Here is a 12,895-nt window from a genome sequence, read left to right as displayed (position 1 = left end):
GTCACTTATAAACCTAATTCTGATCACTGCCTTTAATGGTCATTATCCTTTCTACTTGCACCAATACCCGGTAAGAGGTTTTACTCCCAATGTAAAACCTGGGAATAGGTTTAACTAGATTTAAGTAAAACCTATTCCCAGGTTTTACTAGGAGTAAACCCTCGTCCCGAAAGTACCGGTTTGGAGCGATCAGCCACCGAAATCTGCATTCACAGGAAAGGAAAAACAAAAACTCTGACAACAGTGTTTTAATTGAAATTGAACGTCATTGTAACACTTCCGTGAGCGACAGTTTGTGTTGTACCGGAATCTCCCTCTGAAGTAGGAACCGACACTGTCGCAGACGTCTGAGTTTTCTTTGGAGCTGAACATGAGAGAACATCTGACGCCATTGCTTGTTGTTGATCACTGGTTCTCTTGTAAACCCTCACTGCCTCGCTTTTGTGACCTACAATAAATGAATTCATCTTGATAAGTCATTTCAAATTGTACATAACCGTTTGAAAAGCAATTTATATGATATTGTAATCGCTTTGCTTGGGGCCATCATTGGGATTCGAACCCGGATCTTGGCATGTTAACCATAACACATGTTGACATCACAAGTTCTAGCATTTAAAATCGCCAAATTGCAATTTGGCCCAGTCACTTCAAGTTTCATTCGTGTTTTGCAGATATTCATTGAGTTACATACCAGTTTGTTCACAAATCTGTTGCTCGCTTATGTTTGCCTCGTAGAGACGGGTAGCAGCAGTGCATCTGAGCGAGTGGTTCGTTTTCCTTCCTTCAATTCCGGCTTCAGCACATATTCTCTTCACCGTTGTCTGGATTGTGTTGTGGCCCATGGGCGACTCTAGGTACCATTTTCCATCCTTAGGTTTCTTCATCGGGGTGAAGTAAAACGCATTTGCTCGAGTTGAAGATGGTAGGCTGGAAAGTTAAATTGTGTTGACATAGAATCAATTAAGTATGAAATGTTTGCATTTGTCATTTATATGCCCCTAAACCAATGCGTGCAATCATCATCAGGGAGTAAAATTATAAGACAATTTACATGCAGTATGGGTCAAGTCACCCGCATGATGTGATTAAATGAGTGGTATATCTAAAGAATGTATAACATGTATCAGAAATGTATCAGAAAACATCTAATACATACCAAAGTGACTTGTACTTCATGAAAAGGCGCACATAACATCGTTCCGGGTTCTTGGTATTTTCATACGCTCGCACCTTTTTCTTCTGCAGTTTCCTGTCTTTCACTCCCCCGGCATTTGTCTTAGAGACGTCTTCCACATACTGCAGGTACCTGCGGCCGTTCTGGTCTGTATGTGGGCCTGTAATCTGAGGTTGTTGGTGTAGTCTTAAACTCCGATGTTCCTTTCCACCTCTCAAGGCGAAGTTAAGTCCTGGAAAATAAAATTCCGTACACAATTATATAATGTTTATCTATTTTGGTCTTAACACGGGATTCAAAATATCCATCCAAACTTTGTTTGGTTTGGTTTGCCTCAAAGTGAAGTCGGGCATTTTGTTCCAGTTAATCACATTTATTTTCGATGTGAAGGTTTGATTGTAAATGCCAAAATTGCTAATATCCGACTTTTCGACAGGGAAATCAAATGCAAAATGCAACTCACCAGTTAAGTAGAGGACTGTGTCCAGGAGTTTTTGCGGCGTGCCTTCTCCAAGAGCCCCCTTCTCCCACAGAGTGTTCTCCTCGTCTCGAGTTATCACCTCTGTAGGTTTTCTCACGTCTGCTCCAAGACCAGCTGTGGACCTCTCACGCATGCATGCGTCCAGTGCCTGTCTGCTGTCCTGGAACTCTTCGCCTTCCATCAGATTGTAAGGAGATTTGTTAGCTTTCAAGTGTGACGCTATTGCCGTGAATAGCCCATACACAGTAACAGCTGGGTAGCAAGTCCCGTCCACTTTCCTCGCCTCGAATAGGAAATACTTTAGGGCTGTATTTATATCTTTAGCAGTCATATCCAGCAAGTCTTCAGTCAAGACGGACGACGACAGCGCGATGTTTGCATCCATTGACCTCGTCCGACGCTCTTCTTGCCATCGCCTGAATACTCCTTTCGCCCAATCATTTTTGTACCTTGTCGTTCTTGGAACACATCGAGATAATTTCCTTTCAATATCTTCCTCAGTCAAAGGTGCCGCGAAACGGAACAGAAAATCATCATCATCATCAGCAGCAGCAGCAGCAGCAGCAGCATTGTCATCATCTTTCTTAAACTGCGACTGTGTTAAAAACATTTCGTCTTCGCTCTGGTTTGCCATGGTTAGCAATGAGCGGATTCAAGTAACCACGTGGTATATAACTGACTCACTCACAAAAAACACGTGCACTGCGTGAAAATCCCGTGCGTTTTCTAACTTGTGCATTAGAGTTGCGACATTGCTGTCATTCCGAATGTTCGCGGTATAGTGAGGTCCTAATTCCTTATAACGCAATATTTAAAATGACGGTTTATAAGCAAGAGAAAAAACTTCTCCTCAGTTTTGGTAGAGAATGTAAACCTTCGGGGGTCGGGAAATCCCTCGGGGCTACGCCCCTCGGGATTTCCCTACCCCTCAGGTTTACATTCTCTACCAAAACTGAGGAGGCGTTTTTTCTCCTATACTTCGGCATAACAGCAGTTCCGTAAACTAAATATAGAGCAGTCCGTCAGGCACTAAAACAAATCAGGTCGTTATATCCGTCACTTCGGCATAACAGCAGTTCCGTAAACTAAATATAGAGCAGTCCGTCAGGCACTAAAACAGATCAACTCGTTATATCTGCCAGGTCGTTGTGATCGTAGTCTACCTGACATGCAAGATTTCACAGTGATATTTTAACAATGTCAGTTTTAACAGCTACCCACGTAAAATATTTACGACATGTGTCCCAAAGGTATCAGCATGCACAACAAAATCCACGCCATGTCTGGTGAGCTTTTATTCGCAATAATCCTCGGGAGTGAGGCAGATTTTTCGAGAATACAACTGACGTGGAACTGAAGGTATTATGCTAGTACATGTAGTGTGAATGAATGTTTTATCTGCAGTAGAAAGGTCGGATGAACTGGTTGTCGGGAACACTAACGGCAATGGGCGTTTGCTAGGTTGTATTCACATGCATTTATCGGTGTAGTGAATATGATATTTTTTCTGCAGCCAGGAAAAGTGCTCAACATTTCAATGTAATTGTGACCGTATTCTGCAGTTAGTTTAGATCGCTAAAATGTCAAGCTCTCTCTCACACACACACACACACACACACACACACACGCACGCACGCACGCACGCACGCACGCACGCACGCACGCAAACACACACATATATGTATGTATATGTGTGTGTGTGTGAGAGAGAGAGTGTGTGTGTGTATGTGTGTGTGTGGTGTGGTGTGTGTGTGTGTGTGTGTGTGTGGTGTGTGTGTGTGTTTGCGTGTGTGTGTTTGCGTGTGTGTGTTTGCGTGTTCGAGAGTGTGTGTCCGTGTGTGGGTTTTCTTTGGAATAAGTGGGGAAGAGGGTTGGTTGTGGCAGTAGCTTGTGAGTGAGTATGGTTTAAAGACGTTTTTAGGAATGTTCCAGCAATATCACGGCGAGGGCACCAGAAATAGGCTTCACACATTGTTCTCATGTGGGGAATCGAACCCGGGTCTTCAAAGTGAGGGGCGGACGCTTTAACCATTAGGCTACCCCACCGCCCCTTGTGGCAGTAGTAGTTGGTGGCGGTTGTCGTAGTTTAAAGAGTGGTAGTACAATAGTGGTATTTTAATGGAAGTGGTTTTAATGATGATGAGCTGGTGGCACTGAACGTCGCGTTGTGGTGCGTGCGTGCGTGCGTGCGTGCGTGCGTGCACATTGTCATGTGCGCGTGGCGGGTTATGAGTTTTGGGTTGGGTTGGTGGTGGTGGCATTGGGATGGTAGCTGTTGAGAGGAGTGAAGTTGTTTGAGTGGGGTGGTATGGGGTGGGGGTTGGGGAAGAGTTAGTTTGAGCAATGCCGATGTTGGTACTTGGAATGATAATAGTGCAGTTAATGTTGATACCATGGGATCGAATATAATATCATGGGAACACTGAGAGTACATGACACACAGTAATAACGATATCTAAAGTAAATACCACTATGTTATGTCATCGTACGACCAACTACTCAAACGATGAGAGGAGAATTGTAAAACCAGACGCCCCAAGAGCATGTTTGTACAAGTGTGAACAACTAACGTCCATTTAGAGACAACTAATGATTTCGTTTTCCATTTTGTAGAGGTAATCCCCCCATGAGACGTTAAACGCACCTCAACGAGATATGCTTTTTACAGCGGATGAAATCAATATTTAAACGAAACGTTAGCCGAAACTTATCGATAACCAACGCATTGTCGTTTTCTTGTTTATGCAATGTTTTATACGGAAAATGGGGATGCTGAATGTTTTCAATTTCCTCGTACGTATTTAGATGCTTTGAAATTGCACCTCTATTTACATCCGGCTGGAGATTGAAAGCATACATATCAAGCGACCGTATTTTAACCACAGCCGTTTCATTTATCGTTTAGTTTTTATTTCACATGTCGTGTAGTATCGATTGTTGTTCAACCGCACGTAAATGTACGAGGAATGAGAACTAGAAGGTTGTTATAATCAATCATATTTGCATTTCCTATCAGAACCCTGATGCTATGATGTTACAACCTGGCGACTACGATGTCTGAATATTGCAAGCATGATGCCCGCGACTTGCTAGAAGGGTTTATCCACATGTAAAAAATGCGCCAGGCCTTCCAGTCGTAGACTTGCACAAGTCTATAAAGCATTAAATAACAGTTTAAATGATGATTTCTACAAAACATCAATAAAGAGAACACATTCTCCTTAGACTTTACTGTTCGCTTATCTAGAGTCGTCTCTATAATGTTAGGATTTCAATACATCTATGGCCTCAGCACTCAGTACGGCCTTGGAGAAAGGCTGCTTGCCCTCCTGTGGTCGTCGTAAACGTTGACGAAGGTTTAAAGGCCTTGAGCTGGGGCATCCTCATCCCTATCGATTAAACGTCTCAGCCTTCAAATTAGATTCACATAACGAATGGCGACGGAGCGTGTTTGGTTGTAGATCATTGTGACATGTTCAGTTAACAGTGTCAAACAAGGAAATTGTACCCACTAGGTTTGTCGGTTTCGTAAACACCCCGGTTTCCTGATAGTTTATAAATGAGAAGCAGTTTGTCATGACGTGCTCATCTCAGCGGCGATAAACTACTATAATGACGGTGAAAACAAAGCATACGCTTAAAATTCAATGTGACCAAAGAACCCTCGTTATCAGGACGTTGCTTGGCTGAAAACACTCGCCGAAACACAACCATGAACAATACATCGTGATGGAGTAACCACTTTGTGTTTGCTCATATGTGGACACATTCAAACATGGCTGTGGTCATGACCTGACGTCTATCAGCATGTGGGACGGGACGCTCCAAACAAATCACAGGTTGATAGCATGATATTTTATTCAAAAGGAAGGACCGAGGGGCAGTGGGGTTGCTTGGTGGTTAAAGCGTTCGCCCGCCGCCGAAAATCAGGGTTCGATTCCCCGCATGGATACAGTGATTTTTGGCTCATTTCTGGTGTCCAGCGTCCTGAAATTGCTGGAGTAACATTGCTAAACTCACTCACTCATCCCAAAAGGAAGGTTGTTCTGGAATAATCCCAGCTCACGTGTCTGCTTACAACCGGTTTAATTGTGTATTGGGTTGGATTCAGGATGATTAGAAAGTGGACATAGTATTACTCATTCACGGCTTGCATGTCTATCTTGACTTCGACACAAATGCATAAACTACGGTTATGCCGAACTCAAGTAATTCTAGGTCGGCATAACTGCAGTTCCATAAACTAAACATACAGCAATCGGTTAGACACTAAAGCAAATAAGGTCGTTATAACCGTCACTTCAGCATAACAGCAGTTCCGTAAACTAAATATAGAGCAGTCCGTCAGGCACTAAAACAAATCAGGTCGTTATATCCGTCACTTCGGCATAACAGCAGTTCCGTAAACTAAATATAGAGCAGTCCGTCAGGCACTAAAACAAATCAGGTCGTTATATCCGTCACTTCGGCATAACAGCAGTTCCGTAAACTAAATATAGAGCAGTCCGTCAGGCACTAAAACAAATCAGGTCGTTATATCCGTCACTTCGGCATAACAGCAGTTCCGTAAACTAAATATAAAGCAGTCCGTCAGGCACTAAAACAAATCAGGTCGTTATATCCGTCACTTCGGCATAACAGCAGTTCCGTAAACTAAATATAGAGCAGTCCGTCAGGCACTAAAACAGATCAACTCGTTATATCTGCCAGGTCGTTGTGATCGTAGTCTACCTGACATGCAAGATTTCACAGTGATATTTTAACAATGTCAGTTTTAACAGCTACCCACGTAAAATATTTACGACATGTGTCCCAAAGGTATCAGCATGCACAACAAAATCCACGCCATGTCTGGTGAGCTTTTATTCGCAATAATCCTCGGGAGTGAGGCAGATTTTTCGAGAATACAACTGACGTGGAACTGAAAGTATTATGCTAGTACATGTAGTGTGAATGAATGTTTTATCTGCAGTAGAAAGGTCGGATGAACTGGTTGTCGGGAACACTAACGGCAATGGGCGTTTGCTAGGTTGTATTCACATGCATTTATCGGTGTAGTGAATATGATATTTTTTCTGCAGCCAGGAAAAGTGCTCAACATTTCAATGTAATTGTGACCGTATTCTGCAGTTAGTTTAGATCGCTAAAATGTCAAGCTCACACACACACACACACACACACGCACGCACGCACGCACGCACGCACGCACGCGCACGTGTGTGTGTGTGTGTGTGTGTGTGTGTGTGTGTGTGTGTGTGTGTGTGTGTGTGTGTGTGTGTGTGTGTGTGTGTGTGTGTGTGTGTGTGTGTGTTCGTATATGTTTTCAGCTGTCCACAAGGAAACATACGTGTAGGTGGTAATACAGTATATCCTAGTTCGACTTCGACATAAGCATTTTAACATAACAGCATAACAATGTTGCTGGCTTTCCGATTGTTTTACTGATGTTAGGTTTATTGCCATCATTTCACATTTTGTCATGAAAAATGGAAAGAATTAACCATTTCTGTACATCATGGGAATTCATTTACCTTGCCCCATCTAACTGGTGAAATGAAAATTAATTAACTTTGTCTGGATACGCCAGGTTTCGAACGACATTTTAAGGCTCCTTTGAACCAAGATCCAAGACTATAGTTGGCTATGTCAAAGTTTGAAAGGTTCGATCTCAGCACTGACATTCCTATCTAAGAGGACTTGGTGCGGTCGAACCTAGATTGCAAGCAATGTTTTCATGATGTCTGCAATTAAGCAAACATGATTTTTTTACATTCCATCATCCATTATGCCAAGTGTAGATTACTAACTCGGTCATCTGCTGTCTAGGTCCGGGCCTGGGGTTGGATGTAAAACATATTTCTTTTTGATCGGTACTTTATTAATTTCACAGCTTATACGCTCGCAAGGTAATCAGTGCGAATTGGAAATGAGAAATACGACCGTGGGCGCAACTCTAGTTATTGCGAATAATATCGTCTCAGATGTCCGGATAACCGTAGACCCCATTGTTGTATAGGAGTGAGTGAGTGAGAGAGAATGAGTTTAGTGTTACTTTTACTAATATTCCACCGTTATCACGCCGAGGGACACCCGAAAATGGCTTCACACAATGTACCCATGTGGGAAATCGAACCCCTATCTTTGGCGTGACGAACGAACGCTTTAACCACTAGACTATGGGCCTTGTTGCATACTATTAGCAAACTACTGACGGGTGAGTGAGTTCATGTCACGTGGATTTCCACATTGGATGTTCCCAATTTTTAGTGTGAAAGGATTGGTTATAGATATGTTAGTTTAATCTTAAATGTACGTGTATAGAAACATCCTAACAGAGAATCCGTTACTCCGAATGCCTCTGTTTTTAAAGACAGGCTATCAGATACGATATGTATATTTTTAGATTATGGAAGGAAATATTTATCTATGGTGAAAAAAGCATGAAGACTCTGGCGATATAGAAAATGAATAATTATTTCATTTTATCTTTAGTTGATATATGTTCGACAAGCAATGAAACAAGTATTTTCCACATTGGCCCTATCTCGTGTCAGAGTCAGAATACTCTCTTTCTCACTGTTCTGTAAGGATTTTGGCTTGTTCGTTGTTGAACGCAACAATCCAGTCATCTGATCCCGTTTGTCAAACATTGGTTGTTGAAGACCAGTCCTACCCCGGATCTTCCCGGCTCTCCTGCAAGGAACCTTCGAAACGACACCGACAAGCCCTTCCTATATATCAATCATTTTGTTGAAAAAAGAATTGATGCCCAAAATAAAATAATATATGTTTTGGTACCATGTAATGCCTTTGGGTCAGTTACCTTACATGCAATGAAAAAACTGAAGTGCATTAAACTGACAACGAGGTTTATTTGAATATGATTAATGTTTGAATATCGAGTTGGTTTTATGACTGTATTACTTTCCTGAAATTTCCTCGTCATGTCCTGAACTGAACGCGATAACGCTGTGTCAATACCATAACCGATATAAAAATTAAAAGATAAATACGAGGCTAAAAAAGAGCCCCGGAAGTCGGGGATCCAACATGACAAGTGAAGTAACTTGATTCTCAATTCAAGCCCTTCGTTTGATGTCTTTTCATTGAGTTTAAGAAAATATTAACATATAATTTACATACAGATCCTACGTGCAGACGCATGATAAAACGGCACAAGATATAATATCTTTGTTGAAAAACGCATCCACCTAAATCCAGACCAACTATCTGTTGTATCCCAGCACCGAGGTAAATGAATACAAGCAATGGATGATGTTTTGTTTAATGTACTGTCACGGATACAATTAGATTTCAGCTTCAAAGCCAAACACTGTGATATACCTTTACACAGGTATGTACCAATATGTCACAATGAGTCAAATCTTGAAATGTTACGTGTGATATACAAATCCTCAGACTGTCAGCCAGTTACCACGAGAGAACCGTTCAATGCTCATTAAACCAATTTCAAAGTATTTTGTCATTCAGCTACACGGAGGCCATAATAAAATGGACATCATAAAATAATGTTTATCATCTTCGATATAATAAAACCAAAACTGACATCGCCTTCATTTTCGGAATGACGGGATTTTTTACGGAGTCGCACATTTAAAAAAATAAAATAGAATGTTTAAAAGTAGAATCATATGAAACAATTCTGAATTAAAACACAGCTGGTATGTCCAGATGTTCTTAATATGGGAGCTTTTCCACACCTTCAGTCTGCTTTCTTAAGGCGTATGTATATCTGGTATAAACTCATTCTGGTTACTTAATTTCACCTGAGTATCTCTTCAGAACACACTTGAGCTTAGAACGTATCAACGAACCCTCGTAAGACTGTCCTACTTGTTTGCTCTGTTGTCTTTTTTTATCATGGAACGCGCAACCCATATCTATTTAACTCTTTAAAAATGCATCAGCTCTTGCAATGTTACGGTAGATAAATACTGCTGATTGCGCGTTCCTCCCAAAACCCGTCGGGGCAGATATAACGTAACGCAAAGACTTCACCTGTCACATATAAAGAGTGGATTGTGACGAGTAATTGCTCAACAACACGCGGGAACGTCTTCATTCAGGTGGGCGGATGTGAAGCATACACGGGACCTAAAGGGATGGGTGTATGATAAAAGGTGCCACGTGACACGGTCCAGTGGCTGATGTCGTGATAAGACCAACCTGACCCACGTCACAGGAGGTCCTCGTGACCTTTCAGGCGTAACGTGTGGGTGAAGCGTCGGCGATGTGAGATCAACCATTATGCAGACATAGTCGGGGAAATGTACAGCCCCCAAATCCGTAGTTGTGGGCGACTAAAATGTGGATCATATGGTTAATATGACATAAAGAACGCTATCCAAACACTAGGGGAAAACCTCGTTTAACATAATGTAAAGCAAGGTTCAGTGAATTACTACCTATAGCTGTACCACGTCACAAGGGTTGGTTGTAGTTCCGGGCCACATTTGGTCTTCAGCAACCCATGCTTGTCGTGCGAGGCGACTAACGGAATAGGGTGGTCAGACTCACTCACTTGGTTGACCTATGTCATCGTATCCAATTTTGATAAATCGATGTTCATGCTGTTGATCACTGGAATGTCTGATTCATTTACAGACCACCGCCACTTAATTCCGCCATGGAATATCACTGGGTGTAGCGCAAAAGTAAATTCATTCACCGTAATGCCCAAAATACCGCAAAAAGTCCATAAGTACACAGGGTGCATATACCTAGATGTAGGTCCCTGAACCACATAATTTTCTCAACTGTCTAGCCCTCCCTGCAATGTAGCCTGTCTCACAGTCCCCGAATCACATAATTTTCCATACTGCCTAGTCCTCCCTGCAATGCTGAAGCCCTAAATGAAGCTAGTTTAGATTTCCTCAGGTTCTGAATTTCCCATCGCACTGGGCTTGTTATCAATTTGATGAATTGTACTACCAGGATTATACATAATTCAGATGCTAAGAGTTACATTAGTCTACCCTTGATGCTACATGCTTGATGTTTTGCGTTAAAATCCCATCGAATTCTTGTTAGAACAACGCTACAGGCGGCGTAAGTAAATAAGAAATCACTTCTTATGGCACTTAATGCGTTACTGGTTTCTTATGACATCAACTGCTGAGTCCATCTCGCTTGTTTTCATTTCACCGTTATTGCAGAATATTGATTACTTCAATGCTGTTGTCTGTCGTGGATATTTCAGGATCATTTCTACTGTCCTTCTTCCGAAAATAACACAGATATATGAATTTGATTTTTAAAGAGACACGTAGCATTTCCCAGGAATAGTATTTAACCTGCAAAGCTCCTATTCATTAAAAAGTCTATTTATTTGGGCAAGTGATACCGTGAGATTTATCAGTGAAGGACCAAGGTTGACTGATCAAAGACGCCAGCTGTTGCTTCAATAGTAGCCTTACAATCGTGCATGAATTCAGAAAGACACAAATGTGATTTACGGTCGCAAACAAAATGGCTTCTTTCAAATATTCTGACCACCACACGATATATTAACATACAGTTGCTGTTATGCCACTCTGAATGCAAGCCGCCTCTCTGAAACGAGCAAGCATAAAAAACAAACCTTGTAAAATGTATACATGTATTGATTATCAATCATAAAGTACTGGGGGAAAAGAAACAAGTAATCTTGAAAATTGAATTTGACCCGAAAAGTTAAAACATTATCAGACGTTGCCAGACTCAAAGAGACACTGCCTGCACACTCCCAAAGTAAGGATTAGTATCGACTATTGTACTGAGTCTCTTATCAAATGCATCGCCAATGAATAACCATGCCAGTATTTGTTCATATATAGCCAATGTCAAAAATGGATGACTGTGTATATTTCTTTTGCTGGATAGTTGAAGAGGAAAAAGCCAATATAGACATGTTTCATACATCCACGAGAGTTTGTATACCATACGAGGACATATAAAGAATATACAAAACATATAATGCAACATGCAGAATACACTACGAACATTTACCCTAAAGCGGTATAGGGCATACAATAAAAATAAGAATCACTATTTGAAAATGTTTGTATAAAGCATACAAGGCTTATAAAAGAGCTGTAGTCAGCATACCATTATAAGATTTATACACAAGCTATGGTCAGTGTACAATACGCATACACGAGCTGTATTTAGGACAAAATACACATACAGGAGCTATCTTTAGTATACACTAATCATACAAAAGTCGTATTTACAGATAGTCTAGATCATTCTTATAGATTATATATGTGGCAATGCATATACAAGAGCTGTATTTGGTATAATTACACATACAAGAGTCGTATTTAAACCTTATAACACATACAAGAGCTGTATTTAGTATACAATACGCATAAAAGAGCTGTATTTAGCATGCAATACACTTACAACAGCTGTATACAAAACAACTACATACAAGAGCTGCATTAAGTATAGAACACATACACGAGCTGTATTTAGTACACCATACACATACAAGAACTGTATTTAGTTTCCAAGGCAAAAGATGCATCTAGTACACAATGCACATATAAGAACCGGAGACTATAAGTCATACAAAAACTGTAGCGTACAATACGCGTGCAAGAGTTGTATCAAGAACAACGACATGAAAGTAATGGTGTTTACAATACACAAGACATACATATCCAGCATGCATACAGGTGTGTAAAGAAGCAAGGTGTATATTGTATTTGGCACTCAAGCAAGAAATACTACGAGAGCAGTATGCAGTACACAAGGCACTCACAAGAGCTGCATCTAGTATAAAATGCACATATAAGAGCTGTAAAATACAATGCACAAATTATGCAAAAGCTGTATTTAGCACACAAGGCAGATACAAGAGCTGTATTCAGCGTGCAATAAGTGTGCAAGAGCTGTATCTAGCTCAACAACTTGAAAGCAATGTTGTTTATAGTACACAAGACATCATATCCAGCATACATACATGCATATACAGAAGCAAGATCTATATTGTATTTGGCACTCAAAGACATTTTCACCACACCGGATTCAGCCTCTACACTATGACATCTACATTTGCTATGCTTCAATGGACCATGCTCAATTCGTTTTTTTGTGTTTGTGTGTATTTTTCACGTTTCAAAACAAGACACTCGGAATGTGCGCAGAAATCAATACCTCAAACTGCATCAAGACGCACGCTTAATGTTTTAATCAATTTTGAATGATCGTCGGCGTTTGATGGGGCGTGTCTC

General features: G+C 41.0%; 1 protein-coding gene across 1 annotated transcript; it reads right to left on the bottom strand.

Moving 5' to 3' along the window:
- Positions 1–233: 233 nt before the first annotated feature.
- On the bottom strand, positions 234–2,296 carry LOC137276903 (zinc finger MYM-type protein 2-like). Its single transcript, XM_067808552.1, has 4 exons — positions 1,641–2,296; positions 1,160–1,409; positions 695–930; positions 234–448 (listed from the first exon to the last, which is right to left on the bottom strand). Exons 1-4 carry the CDS (start codon positions 2,290–2,292, stop codon positions 249–251), a joined length of 1,338 nt encoding a protein of 445 aa, XP_067664653.1. The 5' UTR covers positions 2,293–2,296; the 3' UTR covers positions 234–248.
- Positions 2,297–12,895: the final 10,599 nt, after the last annotated feature.

This window comes from Haliotis asinina, chromosome 3 (assembly GCF_037392515.1).
Source record: "Haliotis asinina isolate JCU_RB_2024 chromosome 3, JCU_Hal_asi_v2, whole genome shotgun sequence".
Taxonomy (NCBI): Eukaryota; Metazoa; Mollusca; class Gastropoda; order Lepetellida; family Haliotidae; genus Haliotis; species Haliotis asinina.
The sequence above is the reverse complement of the archived record's forward strand: the minus strand, read 5'-3'. Positions and strand labels throughout refer to the sequence as shown.

What these genes read in the sequence shown, in the direction of transcription:
- LOC137276903 (XM_067808552.1), bottom strand. Translation starts at nt 2,292, where the DNA reads ATGGCAAACCAGAGCGAAGACGAAATGTTTTTAACACAGTCGCAGTTT. An exon ending in CACAGTCCTCTACTTAACTG is followed by an intron (nt 1,410 to 1,640) that starts GTGAGTTGCATT and finishes TTTATTTTCCAG; the next exon opens with GACTTAACTTCGCCTTGAGA. An exon ending in ATGAAGTACAAGTCACTTTG is followed by an intron (nt 931 to 1,159) that starts GTATGTATTAGA and finishes TTAACTTTCCAG; the next exon opens with CCTACCATCTTCAACTCGAG.